The sequence below is a fragment of the Chiloscyllium punctatum genome, unplaced genomic scaffold, assembly GCF_047496795.1.
Source record: "Chiloscyllium punctatum isolate Juve2018m unplaced genomic scaffold, sChiPun1.3 scaffold_700, whole genome shotgun sequence".
In the NCBI taxonomy this organism is placed as follows: Eukaryota; Metazoa; Chordata; class Chondrichthyes; order Orectolobiformes; family Hemiscylliidae; genus Chiloscyllium; species Chiloscyllium punctatum.
Window position 1 is genome coordinate 37,589 of NW_027310434.1, and position 17,156 is coordinate 54,744.

General features: G+C 59.8%; 1 protein-coding gene across 1 annotated transcript in view; it reads left to right on the top strand.

Moving 5' to 3' along the window:
- Window positions 1–10,779, top strand: part of LOC140473735 (CXXC-type zinc finger protein 1-like) — a gene marked incomplete at its 5' end in the record, with an annotated part of 31,119 nt that extends 20,340 nt beyond the window's left edge. Inside the window, 3 exon segments of the mRNA XM_072567633.1 lie at window positions 1,099–1,251; window positions 6,655–6,826; window positions 10,473–10,779. Coding sequence (XP_072423734.1) covers window positions 1,099–1,251; window positions 6,655–6,801 — 300 coding nt within the window.
- Between the last annotated feature and the right edge of the window lie 6,377 nt (window positions 10,780–17,156).

Genomic DNA, 17,156 nt, shown 5'->3' on the forward strand with positions numbered 1-17,156 from the left:
TTTACTCTGTATCTAACCCCCTGTCCCTGGGAGTGGGGGGGACAGTGTAGCGGGATCTTTACTCTGAATCTAACCCCCTGTCCCTGGGAGTGGGGGAGGGTGTAGAGGGATCTTTACTCTGTATCTAACCCCCTGTCCCTGGGAGTGAGGGGACGGTGTAGAGGGAGCTTTACTCTGTATCTAACCCCCTGTCCCTGGGAGTGGGGGGGACAGTGTAGCGGGATCTTTACTCTGTATCTAACCCCCTGTCCCTGGGAGTGGGGGAGGGTGTAGAGGGATCTTTACTCTGTATCTAACCCCCTGTCCCTGGGAGTGGGGGGGACAGTGTAGAGGGAGCTTTCCCCTGTATCTAACCCCCCTGTCCCTGGGAGTGGGGGACATTGTAGAGGAAGCTTTACTCTGCATCTAACCCCCTGTCCCTGGGAGTGGGGGGACGGTGTAGAGGGATCTTTACCCTGTATCTAACCCCCTGTCCCTGGAGTGGGGGGACGGTGTAGAGGGATCTTTCCCCTGTATCTAACCCCCTGTCCCTGGGAGTGGGGGACAGTGTAGAGGGATCTTTCCCCTGTATCAAACCCCCTGTCCCTGGGAGTGGGGGACAGTGTAGAGGGAGCTTTACTCTGTATCTAACCCCCTGTCCCTGGGAGTGGGGGACGGTGTAGAGGGATCTTTCCCCTGTATCTAACCCCCTGTCCCTGGGAGTGGGGGACAGTGTAGGGGGATCTTTCCCCTGTGTCTAACCCCCTGTCCCTGGGAGTGGGGGGAGGGTGTAGAGGGATCTTTCCCCTGTGTCCAACCCCCTGTCCCTGGGAGTGGGGGACGGTGTAGAGGGGTCTTTCCCCTGTGTCTAACCCCCTGTCCCTGAGAGTGGGGGACGGTGTAGAGGGATCTTTCCCCTGTATCTAACCCCCTGTCCCTGGGAGTGGGGGACAGTGTAGGGGGATCTTTCCCCTGTGTCTAACCCCCTGTCCCTGGGAGTGGGGGACAGTGTAGAGGGATCTTTCCCCTGTGTCTAACCCCACTGTCCCTGGGAGTGGGGGGACGGTGTAGAGGGATCTTTCCCCTGTATCTAACCCCCCCCCGGTTGCTGCTCGGCAGGTATCAGCTGAGGAAGTATGTGGCTGTCCGATCGTGAAGGATGTCTTCGAGCTGACCGGTGACTTCTGTCGCATCGCAAAACGCAAGTGCAGTAAACATTACTGTTGGGAGAAACTGCGGAGGGCCGAGGTGGACCTGGAGAGGGTTCGGGTGGTAAGTAACCCCCCCCCCACCCCCTCCCCATCTCCCCCCCCCCCCCCCCCCCCCCAACCCCAGAGCCCTGTGTTACTGACTGTATCCCTACTGATGTTAATCCAGCTCCCTCACACTGTCACTCAGTAACCCCTCTCCCCCCCCAGGGCCCTGTGTTACTGACTGTATCCCTACTGATGTTAATCCCCCTCCCTCACACTGTCACTCAGTAACCCCTCTCCCCCCCCAGGGCCCTGTGTTACTGACTGTATCCCTACTGATGTTAATCCCCCTCCCCCACACTGTCCCTCACTAACCCCTCTCCCCCCCAGAGCCCTGTGTTACTGACTGTATCCCTACTGATGTTAATCCAGCTCCCCCACACTGTCACTCAGTAACCCCTCTTCCCCCCCCCCCCCCCCCCAGGGCCCTGTGTTACTGACTGTATCCCTACTGATGTTAATCCAGCTCCCTCACACTGTCACTCAGTAACCCCTCTCCCCCCCAGGGCCCTGTATTACTGACTGTATCCCTACTGATGTTAATCCCCCTCCCCCACACTGTCACTCAGTAACCCCTCTCCCCCCCAGTGCCCTGTGTTACTGACTGTATCCCTACTGATGTTAATCCCCCTCCCTCACACTGTCCCTCAGTAACCCCTCTCCCCCCCCCCCCCAGTGCCCTGTGTTACTGACTGTATCCCTACTGATGTTAATCCAGCTCCCTCACACTGTCAGTCAGTAACCCCTCTCCCCCCCCCCAGGGCCCTGTGTTACTGACTGTATCCCTACTGATGTTAATCCAGCTCCCTCACACTGTCCCTCAGTAACCCCTCTCCCCCCCCAGGGCCCTGTGTTACTGACTGTATCCCTACTGATGTTAATCCAGCTCCCTCACACTGTCCCTCAGTAACCCCTCTCCCCCCCAGGGCCCTGTGTTACTGACTGTATCCCTACTGATCTTAATCCCCCTCCCCCACACTGTCCCTCAGTAACCCCTCTCCCCCCCAGGGCCCTGTGTTACTGACTGTATCCCTACTGATGTTAATCCCCCTCCCCCACACTGTCCCTCAGTAACCCCTCTCCCCCCCCAGGGCCCTGTGTTACTGACTGTATCCCTACTGATGTTAATCCCCCTCCCTCACACTGTCACTCAGTAACCCCTCTCCCCCCCCCCAGGGCCCTGTGTTACTGACTGTATCCCTACTGATGTTAATCCAGCTCCCTCACACTGTCACTCAGTAACCCCTCTCCCCCCCCCCCCCCCCCCCCCAGGGCCCTGTGTAACTGACTGTATCCCTACTGATGTTAATCCAGCTCCCTCACACTGTCCCTCAGTAACCCCTCTCCCTCCCCCAGGGCCCTGTGTTACTGACTGTATCCCTACTGATGTTAATCCCCCTCCCCCACACTGTCCCTCAGTAACCCCTCTCCCCCGCCCAGGGCCCTGTGTTACTGACTGTATCCCTACTGATGTTAATCCAGCTCCCTCACACTGTCCCTCAGTAACCCCTCTCCCCCCGCAGGGCCCTGTGTTACTGACTGTATCCCTACTGATGTTAATCCAGCTCCCTCACACTGTCCCTCAGTAACCCCTCTCCCCCCCCAGGGTCCTGTGTTACTGACTGTATCCCTACTGATGTTAATCCAGCTCCCCCACACTGTCCCTCAGTAACCCCTCTCCCCCCCCAGGGCCCTGTGTTACTGACTGTATCCCTACTGATGTTAATCCAGCTCCCCCACACTGTCCCTCAGTAACCCCTCTCCCCCCCGCAGGGCCCTGTGTTACTGACTGTATCCCTACTGATGTTAATCCAGCTCCCTCACACTGTCCCTCAGTAACCCCTCTCCCTCCCCCAGGGCCCTGTGTTACTGACTGTATCCCTACTGATGTTAATCCAGCTCCCCCACACTGTCACTCAGTAACCCCTCTCTCCCCCCCCAGGGCCCTGTGTTACTGACTGTATCCCTACTGATGTTAATCCCCCTCCCCCACACTGTCACTCAGTAACCCCTCTCCCCCCCCCAGTGCGCTGTGTTACTGACTGTATCCCTACTGATGTTAATCCCCCTCCCCCACACTGTCACTCAGTAACCCCTCTCCCCCCCCCCCCCCCCCGAGCCCTGTGTTACTGACTGTATCCCTACTGATGTTAATCCCCCTCCCCCATACTGTCACTCAGTAACCCCTCTCCCCCCCCCCAGGGCCCTGTGTTACTGACTGTATCCCTACTGATGTTAATCCCCCTCCCTCACACTGTCACTCAGTAACCCCTCTCCCCCCCAGGGCCCTGTGTTACTGACTGTATCCCTACTGATGTTAATCCAGCTCCCTCACACTGTCACTCAGTAACCCCCCTCCCCCCCAGGGCCCTGTGTTACTGACTGTATCCCTACTGATGTTAATCCAGCTCCCTCACACTGTCACTCAGTAACCCCCCTCCCCCCCAGGGCCCTGTGTTACTGACTGTATCCCTACTGACGTTAATCCCCCTCCCCCACACTGTCCCTCAGTAACCCCTCTCCCCCCCCCCCCCAGGGCCCTGTGTTACTGACTGTATCCCTACTGATGTTAATCCCCCTCCCTCACACTGTCACTCAGTAACCCCTCTCCCCCCCCCCCCCCCCGAGCCCTGTGTTACTGACTGTATCCCTACTGATGTTAATCCCCCTCCCCCACACTGTCCCTCAGTAACCCCTCTCCCCCCCCGCCCAGGGCCCTGTGTTACTGACTGTATCCCTACTGATGTTAATCCCCCTCCCTCACACTGTCACTCAGTAACCCCTCTCCCCCCCGCCCCCAGGGCCCTGTGTTACTGACTGTATCCCTACTGATGTTAATCCCCCTCCCCCACACTGTCCCTCAGTAACCCCTCTCCCCCCAGAGCCCTGTGTTACTGACTGTATCCCTACTGATGTTAATCCAGCTCCCTCACACTGTCACTCAGTAACCCCTCTCCCCCCCCCCCCAGGGCCCTGTGTTACTGACTGTATCCCTACTGATGTTAATCCAGCTCCCTCACACTGTCCCTCAGTAACCCCTCTCCCCCCCAGTTCCCTGTGTTACTGACTGTATCCCTACTGATGTTAATCCCCCTCCCCCACACTGTCACTCAGTAACCCCTCTCCCCCCCCCCCCCCCGAGCCCTGTGTTACTGACTGTATCCCTACTGATGTTAATCCCCCTCCCCCACACTGTCACTCAGTAACCCCTCTCCCCCCCCAGAGCCCTGTGTTACTGACTGTATCCCTACTGATGTTAATCCAGCTCCCTCACACTGTCACTCAGTAACCCCCCTCCCCCCCCAGGGCCCTGTGTTACTGACTGTATCCCTACTGATGTTAATCCCCCTCCCCCACACTGTCCCTCAGTAACCCCTCTCCCCCCCCCCCCCCCCCAGGGCCCTGTGTTACTGACTGTATCCCTACTGATGTTAATCCCCCTCCCTCACACTGTCACTCAGTAACCCCTCTCCCCCCCCCCCCCCCCCCCGAGCCCTGTGTTACTGACTGTATCCCTACTGATGTTAATCCCCCTCCCCCACACTGTCCCTCAGTAACCCCTCTCCCCCCCGCCCAGGGCCCTGTGTTACTGACTGTATCCCTACTGATGTTAATCCAGCTCCCCCACACTGTCCCTCAGTAACCCCTCTCCCCCCCGCCCAGGGCCCTGTGTTACTGACTGTATCCCTACTGATGTTAATCCCCCTCCCTCACACTGTCACTCAGTAACCCCTCTCCCCCCCCCCCCCCAGGGCCCTGTGTTACTGACTGTATCCCTACTGATGTTAATCCCCCTCCCTCACACTGTCCCTCAGTAACCCCTCTCCCCCCCAGGGCCCTGTGTTACTGACTGTATCCCTACTGATGTTAATCCCCCTCCCTCACACTGTCACTCAGTAACCCCTCTCCCCCCCCCCCCCCCAGGGCCCTGTGTTACTGACTGTATCCCTACTGATGTTAATCCCCCTCCCTCACACTGTCCCTCAGTAACCCCTCTCCCCCCCCCCCTAGTGCCCTGTGTTACTGACTGTATCCCTACTGATGTTAATCCAGCTCCCTCACACTGTCCCTCAGTAACCCCTCTCCCCCCCCCCCCCAGGGCCCTGTGTTACTGACTGTATCCCTACTGATGTTAATCCCCCTCCCCCAGACTGTCCCTCAGTAACCCCTCTCCCCCCCCCCCAGGGCCCTGTGTTACTGACTGTATCCCTACTGATGTTAATCCCCCTCCCTCACACTGTCCCTCAGTAACCCCTCTCCCCCCCCCCCAGTGCCCTGTGTTACTGACTGTATCCCTACTGATGTTAATCCAGCTCCCTCACACTGTCCCTCAGTAACCCCTCTCCCCCCCCCCCCAGGGCCCTGTGTTACTGACTGTATCCCTACTGATGTTAATCCAGCTCCCTCACACTGTCACTCAGTAACCCCTCTCCCCCCCAGTGCCCTGTGTTACTGACTGTATCCCTACTGATGTTAATCCAGCTCCCTCACACTGTCACTCAGTAACCCCTCTCCCCCCCCCCCCAGGGCCCTGTGTTACTGACTGTATCCCTACTGATGTTAATCCCCCTCCCCCACACTGTCACTCAGTAACCCCTCTCCCCCCCAGGGCCCTGTGTTACTGACTGTATCCCTACTGATGTTAATCCAGCTCCCTCACACTGTCACTCAGTAACCCCTCTCCCCCCCAGTGCCCTGTGTTACTGACTGTATCCCTACTGATGTTAATCCAGCTCCCTCACACTGTCACTCAGTAACCCCTCTCCCCCCCCCCCCAGGGCCCTGTGTTACTGACTGTATCCCTACTGATGTTAATCCCCCTCCCTCACACTGTCACTCAGTAACCCCTCTTCCCCCCCCCCAGGGCCTGTGTTACTGACTGTATCCCTACTGATGTTAATCCAGCTCCCCCACACTGTCCCTCAGTAACCCCTCTCCCCCCCAGGGCCCTGTGTTACTGACTGTATCCCTACTGATGTTAATCCAGCTCCCCCACACTGTCACTCAGTAACCCCTCTCCCCCCCCCCCCCCCCCTGAGCCCTGTGTTACTGACTGTATCCCTACTGATGTTAATCCAGCTCCCTCACACTGTCCCTCAGTAACCCCTCTCCCCCCCCCAGGGCCCTGTGTTACTGACTGTATCCCTACTGATGTTAATCCAGCTCCCTCACACTGTCACTCAGTAACCCCTCTCCCCCCCCAGGGCCCTGTGTTACTGACTGTATCCCTACTGATGTTAATCCAGCTCCCTCACACTGTCCCTCAGTAACCCCTCTCCCCCCCCCAGGGCCCTGTGTTACTGACTGTATCCCTACTGATGTTAATCCAGCTCCCTCACACTGTCCCTCAGTAACCCCTCTCCCCCCCCCAGTGCCCTGATGGGGGTGGTTTTCTGATGTTGAACCCTTTGCCTCCCTGCAGTGGTACAAGTTGGATGAGTTGTTTGAGCAGGAGAGGAACGTCAGGATGGCCATGGCCAACCGGGCTGGGCTCTTGGCTCTGATGCTGCACCAAACCATTCAGCACGACCCCCTGACCACTGACCTACGGTCGAACAAGGAGCGCTGACTCTGTCCCTCCATCGCCACCCACGGTGAGTCCCTCCCCTCCCGGGCTGATCGCTGTCCCTCCTGTCACTCAGGGGCTGGGCTCCCCCTCCGCGGTCGCACAGCTCTCTGTCCATCCCACATCACTCTCCTCACCTTCTCTCCCTCACTTCGGAGCTGGCCTCAGACCCCACACACACTCACTCACACATATATATATATATATACACACACACTCACTCACTCACACTCACTCACTCACACTCACTCACTCACACTCACACTCTCACACTCACACTCTCACACTCACACTCACACTCACTCACACTCACACTCACACTCACACACTCACTCAAACTCACTCTCACACTCACTCACTCTCTCACTCACTCACACACTCACTCACACACACACACTCACTCACTCACTCACTTACTCAAACTCACACTCTCACACTCACTCACTCACACACTCACTCACACACACACACTCACTCACTCACTCACTCACTCTCACTCACACACACTCACTCTTACACACTCACTCACTCACACTCTCTCTCACTCACTCACTCACACTCTCTCTCACTCACTCACACACACACTCACAGTCACTCTCACACTCTCACACACACACACTCACTCACTCACTCACTCACACACACTCACAGTCACTCTCTCACTCTCACTCTTACACACACACATACTCACTCACTCTCACTCTTACTCTCACTCACTCACTCACTCTCTCTCACACACACACACACACACATACTCACTCTCACTCACACACACTCACTCACTCACACACATACTCACTCTCACTCACACATACTCACTCTCTTACACACTCACTCACTCACACACACACACACACACACACACACACACACACAGTTCTCTGAGGGGCTGCAGGAGAATCCCACTGTCTCCCCTCCGTCCATCCTGTCTGTTTCCATCTTGAACCCTGAGAATTCACGTTTTGAAACCGCTGTCCCTCCCCACCCCAACCCGGTCCACCTTGTTCTGGATTTACCCCAGCGCCAGGAAACGTGCTGTCAGCCCCGACTCGGTCGACCACTCTCCCGTCATCACTCTCACTCTCATTCATGATCTCTTTCGCTTGCTCTCTCTCTCCCACTCTCTCTCACGCTTTTTCTCTCTCTCGCTCCCTCACGGTCTCCTTCCCTGTCTCCCCCCCCTCCTTCCCTGTCTCCCCCCCCCTCCTTCCCTGTCTCCCCCCCCCCTCCTTCCCTGTCTCCCCCCCCCTCCTTCCCTGTCTCCCCCCCCCTCCTTCCCTGTCTCCCCCCCCCTCCTTCCCTGACTCCCCCCCCCCCTCCTTCCCTGTCTCCCCCCCCCTCCTTCCCTGTCTCCCCCCCTTCCCTGTCTCCTCCCCCCCCTTCCCTGTCTCCTCCCCCCTCCTTCCCTGTCTCCCCCCCCCTCCTTCCCTGTCTCCCCCCCCCTCCTTCCCTGTCTCCCCCCCCCCTCCTTCCCTGTCTCCCCCCCCCTCCTTCCCTGTCTCCCCCCCCCCCTTCCCTGTCTCCCCCCCCTCCTTCCCTGACTCCCCCCCCCCCCCTCCTTCCCTGTCTCCCCCCCCCCTCCTTCCCTGTTTCCCCCCCTTCCCTGTCTCCTCCCCCCCCTTCCCTGTCTCCTCCCCCCCTCCTTCCCTGTCTCCCGCCCCCTCCTTCCCTGTCTCCCGCCCCCCTCCTTCCCTGTCTCCCGCCCCCCTCCTTCCCTGTCTCCCGCCCCCCTCCTTCCCTGTCTCCCGCCCCCCTCCTTCCCTGTCTCCCGCCCCCCTCCTTCCCTGTCTCCCGCCCCCCTCCTTCCCTGTCTCCCGCCCTCCTCCTTCCCTGTCTCCCGCCCCCCTCCTTCCCTGTCTCCCGCCCCCCCTCCTTCCCTGTCTCCCGCCCCCCTCCTTCCCTGTCTCCCGCCCCCTCCTTCCCTGTCTCCCGCCCCCTCCTTCCCTGTCTCCCCGCCCCCTCCTTCCCTGTCTCCCGCCCCCCTCCTTCCCTGTCTCCCGCCCCCTCCTTCCCTGTCTCCCGCCCCTTCCTTCCCTGTCTCCCGCCCCCCTCCTTCCCTGTCTCCCGCCCCCTCCTTCCCTGTCTCCCGCCCCCTCCTTCCCTGTCTCCCGCCCCCTCCTTCCCTGTCTCCCCCCCCCTTCCCTGTCTCCCGCCCCCCTTCCCTGTCTCCCCCCCACTCCTTCCCTGTCTCCCCCCCCTTCCCTGTCTCCCGCCCCCCTTCCCTGTCTCCCGCCCCCCTTCCCTGTCTCCTCCCCCCCCTTCCCTGTCTCCTCCCCCCTCCTTCCCTGTCTCCCCCCCCTCCTTCCCTGTCTCCCCCCCCTCCTTCCCTGTCTCCCCCCCCTCCTTCCCTGTCTCCCCCCCCCCTCCTTCCCTGTCTCCCCCCCCCTTCCCTGTCTCCCCCCCCCCTCCTTCCCTGACTCCCCCCCCCCTCCTTCCCTGTCTCCCCCCCCCTCCTTCCCTGTCTCCCCCCCTTCCCTGTCTCCTCCCCCCCCTTCCCTGTCTCCTCCCCCCCTCCTTCCCTGTCTCCCGCCCCCTCCTTCCCTGTCTCCCCCCCCTCCTTCCCTGTCTCCCGCCCCCCTCCTTCCCTGTCTCCCGCCCCCCTCCTTCCCTGTCTCCCGCCCCCCCTCCTTCCCTGTCTCCCGCCCCCCTCCTTCCCTGTCTCCCGCCCCCCTCCTTCCCTGTCTCCCGCCCCCCTCCTTCCCTGTCTCCCGCCCCCCTCCTTCCCTGTCTCCCGCCCCCCTCCTTCCCTGTCTCCCGCCCCCCTCCTTCCCTGTCTCCCGCCCCCCTCCTTCCCTGTCTCCCGCCCCCTCCTTCCCTGTCTCCCGCCCCCTCCTTCCCTGTCTCCCGCCCCCCTCCTTCCCTGTCTCCCGCCCCCTCCTTCCCTGTCTCCCGCCCCCTCCTTCCCTGTCTCCCGCCCCCCTCCTTCCCTGTCTCCCGCCCCCCCTCGCTGTCTCTCTGCTGCTGTCTTTCTATCTCTCTCATGTTCCTTCTGTCTCTCTCACGTTCTGTCTCTCTCTCTCTCAAGCGCCCCCACTCTCTCGTTCCGTTACACTCTCTCTCACGTTCTGTCCTTGTCTGTCTCATGCACCCTCTCTCTCGTTCCGTCTCTCTCTCTCTCTCTCACATGTTCTGTCTCTCTCTCTCTCAAGCGCCCCCACTCTCTCGTTCCGTTACACTCTCTCTCTCTCTCTCACGTTCTGTCCTTGTCTGTCTCATGCGCCCTCTCTCTCGTTCCGTCTCTCTCTCTCTCACACGTTACGTCTCTCTCTCTCACCTCCCCCCTCTCTCTCTCTCTCTCTCGTTCCCCCTCTATCTCTCACTCCACCCTGGATCTGGTCTGCTGTCATGCGATCACCTCTTGTTCTTCCAGACCCGGATGGGGACAGCCCTCCCAACGCCCCCCCCCCCCCCAGTTCCCATCCCTGCATTGCTCACCCTATCCCAGTAAGACCAACACGCTGCCCCCCCCCCCCGCCCCCCCACCAGTCAGCCGAGGGGGTCTGGGGTGATGCCGTGCCACCACTGGTTGAGCAGCCCATCGAGGGTTGGTGGGGGCATTGACGGTTGGAACGTTTCGGGGCGGTGGGGCAGCGTGAGCCCGTCGCGGGGGAAGGGCGGAAAGCCGATAGCCCCCAGGCACAGGCCTCAAAGTGTTTTGTGTTTCTTTTATTCAGGGGGTCGTTCTGAGACGGGGGTCGGGGGAGGGGGGAGCGGCGGAGCAGGTGCCCAGTGTTTGGTTCGTCTGGCGAAGGAGGCCGCTCCCTTTTCTCACCTGGACGCCGCGTGGGCCCCCCTCCCTTGGTCCTGGCCTGTCCTCGGGGACCTGTCAGCCTTCCTGCAGCCAAAGGAGGGGAGTAGCTCAAGCCGGACAATCTGAGTCTCTCTGATTTCCAGGTGCACAGACTGCGGTTGGACATTGGCGTTCCTTTTTCACTGTAGTTACCTTCTCTCGTGTCCGATTAATAAAGGGAGCTAACTGTTTCTCACCGCTGCCTTCTGTATCTTCGAGAGGGTCAGGGGTCAGGGGTGGGGGTGGAGAAGACTTGGCGACAGCCCCCTTCCCATCTGGGTGATGGACATACCAGATGGACTCCCACCGAAGCTCCCCCTGCTGTCAAACTCCGGCTCCCCCCCCTCGGAATAAACCCCCATTCCATTCTCTGCTTACATGGCGATGTCTCGTGATTCCTGGTCTGGCTCACCCAGATCTCTCTGCGCTGCAGTCTCGCGCCTGTTTCAGCGGCCTCTCTCTCTCTTCCTGCTGTGGGAAGCTCGTGTCATCGCCCTGTGTTTGACTCCACCCGTCCCTAACGCTCCCCCCCCCACGTCTGGGAGCCGTACTCCCTCTCTCCGTCTCACGCTCTCTCTCCCTCTCTCGTGCTCTCTGTCTCATGCTCTCTCTTTCGCACTTTCTCTCTTGTGCTCTCTCACGCTCTCTCTCTCCCCCGCTCCCTCTCTCTTCCTCGCGCTCTCTCTCGGATGCTCGTGCACTCGCGCTCTCTCTCGTGTGCTTGCATTATCTCACGCGCTTTCTTGCTTGCTGTCTCTCGCGCGCTCCCTCTCGCGCTCTCTCTTCCTCTCGCGTACTCTCTCTTTCGCGCTTTCTCTCTTCCTCTCGCGCTCTCCCTCGTGCTCTCTCTCACGCTCTCACTCTCTCTCGTGCGCTCTCTTCCTCTCGCACGCGCTCTCTCACTCGCGCTCTCCCTCTCTCTTGCACGCTCTCTCTCGCGCGCTATCTTTCACTCGCTCTCTTCCTCTGGCGCTCTCTTCCTTTCTCGTGCTCTCTCTCACGCACTCTCTCTCAGGCTATTTCTCGCGCGCTGTCTCTCGTGCTCCCTCATACGCTCTTTCTCGTTCTCTTGTCTCGCGATCTCTTTTTCGCGCTCTTCGACTCGCATGCTCTTCCTCTCGCGCGCGCGCTCACTCTCTCGCGCGCTCTCTTCCTCTCACACGCTCTCTCTCATGTGCTCTCTCTCTTGCGCGCTGTCTCTCACGCTCTCTCTCGCTCCCTGGTGCTCTCTCGTTCTCTCTGTCTCTCGCGCGTTCTCACGTGCGCTCTCTCTCTTGCTCTCTTCCTCTCGCGCTCTCTCTCTCTCCTGCTCCCTCTCTCTTCCATGTGCTCTCTTCCTTGCATTCTCTCTCTCGTGTGCTCGCACTTTCTCATGCACTCGCGCTCTCTCTCTCTCCTGCTCCCTCTCTCTTCCATGTGCTCTCTTCCTTGCATTCTCTCTCTCGTGTGCTCGCACTTCTCATGCACTCGCGCTCTCTCTTGTGTGCTTGCGTTCTCTCACGTGCTCTCTTGCTCTCTCTCGCGTGCTCCCTCTCGCGCTCTCTCTCTCATGCTCTCTCTGACGCTCCCCCCTCTCTCACGCTCCCCTCTCTCTCACATTCCCTGTCTCTCCTGCTCTCTCTCTCTTCCTGTTCCTGTCTTCCCTCTCACTCTTTTCCTCACGTTCTCTTGGACCTCTCTCGCGTGTGCTCACGCTCTCTCTCTTGCACTCGCTCTCTCTCTCGCGCTGTCACTCGTGTGCTCGCTCTCTCTTGTGCTCTCTCTCACGTGTGCGTGCTCTCTCTCGCGCGCTCTCTTGCACTCTTTCTCGTGCTCTCTCTTCCTCTCGTGCTCTTCTTCTCGCGCTCTCTCTCTCGCGCGCTCTCTCCCCTCACACTCTCTCCCTCGCGCGCTCTCTCGCTCGCTCTCACTCACTCTCTTCCTCTCTCGCGCTCTCTCTTGCGTGCTGTCTCTCTCTTGCACGCTCTCGCTCACTCGCTCTCTTCCTCTCGCGCGCTGTCCTGTACACTCTCGCTCACGCTCTCTCACGCTCTGTCTCTCGTGCGTGCACTCTGTCTCGTGCTCCCTCGTGCGTTCTCTCTCGTTCTCTCTTTCTCGCGCTCTTCTCTTTCTCGCGCTCTTCGTCTCGCATGTTCTTCCTCTCGCGCACGCTCACTCTCACGTACTCTCTCTCTCGCGTGCTGTCTCTCACGCTCTCTCGCTCCCTTGTGCGCTCTCTCTCGCGATCTCTCTCGCGCTCTTCGTCTCGCGCGATCTCTCTCAGGCGCTCTCTCTCGTGCTCCCTCTCTCTTCCACGTGCTCTCTTCCTCGCAGTCTCTCTCTCGTGTGATTGCGCTCTCTCTCATGCTCTCTCTCTCTCCTGCTCCCCCCTCTCTTCCTGTAGTTCTCTTCTCACTCTTTTCCTTGCGTTCTCTCGCACTCTCTCTCGTGTGATTGCGCTCTCTCTCACTTTCATGCTCCCCCTCTCTCTTCCTGTAGCTCTCTTCTTCTCACTCTTTTCCTCGCATTCTCTCTCATGTGCTCACGCTCTCTCTCTGTCTCGTGCTCTCTCTTTTGCACTCTTCCTCGTGCTCTCTCTCTTCCTCTCACGCTCTCTCTCTTGCACGCTCACTTCCTCTCGCGCTCTCTTTTGCACTCTTTCTCGTGCTCTCTCTTCCTCTCGCGTGCTCTCTCTCTCTCACGCGCTCTCTCTCTCTCTCCATCTCGCGCATGCTCTCTTCCTTGCGCTTTCCCCCTCGCACTTTTCCTCTCGCGTGCTCCCTCTCGCGCGCTTCCTCATGCTCTCTCTCTCGTTCTCTCGATCTCTCTCTCTCGCTCTTCATCTCGCGCGCTCTCACTCGCTCTCTTCCTCTCGCACGCTCTATCTCTCGTGCTCTCTTGCTCGCTCTCTCTCGTTCTCTCTTGCGCTCTTCCTCTCGCGCTCCCTCTCTTGCGCTCCCTCTCGTGCACTCTCTCGCGCGCGCTCTCACTCTCTCGCACGCTCTCTCACTCGCTCTCTTCCCCTCGCGCGCTCTGTCGCGCACTCTTTCTCGCGCTCCCTCTCTCACGATGTCTCTCTCGCGCTCTCTCTCTTCCCCTCTCCTTCACGCTCTCTCCCACTCTCTCTCTCACACACACACACACACACACTCCGTCTCTCCCTCTCTCTCACACCCCCCGAGTCCGAGTCCTGTGAATGGTTGAGGACACTGTGTTAACGCAGCCGCATCTTACAAAAGGTTGGCCCCTGACGAGAACGAAATCCCAGGGAGCAACACCTCGCCCTCTCGGTGACGTTAAACCGAATAAATCCCCTGTGCTCAGTCCAACCGTTTTCCATTTTGGAACGGGCCTCCTTTGGGGTGTGTGCGCGCACGGGTCTGGAGTCACGTGTAGGCCCCGACTGGGGAAGGATGGCAGATTCTCCCAACACCCTCTTCCCCCCCCCCCCCCCCCCTCCAAAAGCTTGCGCTGACTCGACCCTGCCATTCCCAACCAGAAGAAAATGAGGACTGCAGATGCTGGAAAAGCGCAGCAGCAGGGGGGGGGGGTGGAAAAGAAACTGAACGTCCAACCGAAGGCCACAAGTGCCCCTCTCCTCGGGTGACCCACTCTCAGGGAAAGGAGTACACTATTCGGAGGATATCTCGTCGCAGCGGGTCAATTTCAGAAAGAACGCATCACACGAGCCATTAGTATTGACACAGTTCTCCGCGATACCAAGGGGAGAAGCAAAGAGACAGAGGCGGCCGGATAGTCCCAAGTCACGTCCGATGGAATACACACACACAGCCGTGAGATTTCGTGGACGGCGTGCTGGTTCAGAGGTTGGCGCTGCTGCTGCTGCCTCACGGCGCCAGGGACCTGGATTCGATCCCAGCCTCGGGCGACCGTCTGTGTGGAGTTTGCACATTCTCCCCGTGTCTGTGTGGGTTTCCTCCAGGTGCTCCACACAGTCCAAAGATGTGCAGGTTAGGGTGGATTGGCCGTGCTAAATTGTCCCTGTCGTGCCCAGGGATGTGTAGGTTAGGGTGGATTGGCCGTGCTAAATTGTCCCCGTAGTGCCCAGGGATGTGCAGGTTAGGGTGGATTGGCCCGTGCTAAATTGTCCCCGTAGTGCCCAGGGATGTACAGGTTAGGGTGGATTGGCCCGAGCTAAATTGTCCCCGTAGTGCCCAGGGATGTACAGGTTAGGGTGGATTGGCCCGTGCTAAATTGTCCCCGTAGTGCCCAGGGATGTACAGGTTAGGGTGGATTGGCCGTGCTAAATTGCCCATGGTGCCCAGGGATGTACAGGTTAGGGTGGATTGGCCCGTGCTAAATTGCCCCATGGTGCCCAGGGATGTGCAGGTTAGGGTGGATTGGCCCGTGCTAAATTGTCCCCGTAGTGCCCAGGGATGTACAGGTTAGGGTGGATTGGCCCGTGCTAAATTGCCCCATGGTGCCCAGGGATGTGCAGGTTAGGGTGGATTGGCCCGTGCTAAATTGTCCCCGTAGTGCCCAGGGATGTACAGGTTAGGGTGGATTGGCCCGTGCTAAATTGTCCACCTTGCGAGGAGCATTAGTCAGAGGGAAATGGATCCGGGTGGATTACTCTTGGGAGGGTCGGTGTGGGCTTGTTTCCACTCAGTATGGAATCTCATCCAAAGAAAATTCTTCTCACATCAATCAAGACAGGATTCTCTTCAAATCCTGAAGTTTGAGAATCCAGGGCCCTGTCTCTGCACCGCATGGTAGGTTGGGGGGGGGGGGTGGTTCACAAGGAAGCTGACTGCTCCCTTCCCAGGCGGAGAGAGAGTTCGCGCCAGGGATTAAATAGCGGATCCGGCCAGCAACATCCATGTCCCGTGAAAGATTCCCGGATTCGTTCCCGTCACGAGATGGCTGGTCTCTCCCAGAGCTGGGAGATTGGGTCAGTGAGGGCTCAACAAAACTCAGTCCGTGTACTGAGTCAGTCTGTCATGCCCCAGGTTGGAGGGTGATCCTGTCGAGAACCCTCCCAGAAACATAACGCCCGCAGTTATCAGCAATGTCACAGTCATCTTAATCCAGTGAGGTTCCCCCACGCAGCACCATCAACACTGACCCTCCCACAGCCCCCGCTCCCTCAGCACTGACCCTCCCACAGCCCCCGCTCCCTCAGCACTGACCCTCCCACAGGGCCCACTCCCTCAGCACTGACCCTCCCACAGCCCCCACTCCCTCAGCACTGACCCTCCCACAGCCCCCACTCCCTCAGCACTGACCCTCCACAGCCCCCACTCCCTCAGCACTGACCCTCCCACAGCCCCCACTCCTCAGCACTGACCCTCCTCAGCACTGACCCTCCCACAGCGCCCACTCCCTCAGCACTGACCCTCCCACAGCACCCACTCCCTCAGCACTGACCCTCCCACAGCGCCCACTCCCTCAGCACTGACCCTCCCACAGCGCCCACTCCCTCAGCACTGACCCTCCCACAGCACCCACTCCCTCAGCACTGACCCTCCCTCAGCACTGACCCTCCCACAGCGCCCACTCCCTCAGCACTGACCCTCCCACAGCGCCCACTCCCTCAGCACTGACCCTCCCACAGCACCCACTCCCTCAGCACTGACCCTCCCACAGCACCCACTCCCTCAGCACTGACCCTCCCACAGCACTGACCCTCCCACAGCGCCTGCTCCCTTGGCGCTGACCCTCCGACATTCCCTCTCTCCCACTGTGTGATCATGACGTAGCCGCTCGACCCTGGTTGCTGGAGGGATGGGCCCAGACTGCCGTTGCCCGTTTCTTTCCACTGTCTGCTGAGGCGAGTCTTACGAGGAGTCCTCGGTAAACTGGCCCTGTACTGTTGAGCTGAACTGACCGTCTTCAATCAGCTTGTGGCCATAAGTCCTGGCGTAGCAGGGGGTGAACGGGCACCTGATGTCCTGCTGAAGTATTGGATGTGAGGGGGGTGTTTGCGGGCAGGGATCTTGTCATTTCAGGGCAGTCCCTTCCCTCTGCCTTTTTACTAGCCCTTGGCGATTGTGCCACGTTCTGAGCTCATCTCATGGTTGTCTGAACCGCAGGCACGTTGGGAAAGTAACTTCAGCCACATCCATCCGCGGTCTCTCGCCGCTCCAGCCTCTATCTTGTGCGTAACCGCGATCGCTGGGCTCTCCTTGCGGCGCATCTGCCCCCTCTTCCCCACCACCCCGCTGCGGGGCAGGGAAGCTGCGGACAGAATCGTAGACCCGCGACCCTACCCAAGCAGACCCTTCGTTCCCCCCCCCCCCCCCCCCCCGAATTCGATCCGTGCCCGTTTCCCGGTGTTTGCGCCGGAGCCCCCCCCCCCCCCCCCCCGCTTCACTCTCCAGCCGGCGTTCTTGGGGGCGTGGGAAACGAGCGAGGGGCCGGGAAGCGCCGGCGTCCGTGAGGTCTTCCTGGGCCGGTAAAGGCTGGCAGGTCAGGCAGCACCCGAAGGAACTGGAGCATCGGCGTTCTCGGGCGTACGCCCTTCGCGTGTTCCCTGGCTCGGGTCAGGCGGAGTCGGAAGGTTCCAGATTTATCCCGGCGTTCCATTCTCTCTTCCCCCCATACCCCTCCCCCAGCCCAGGCCCTGGGG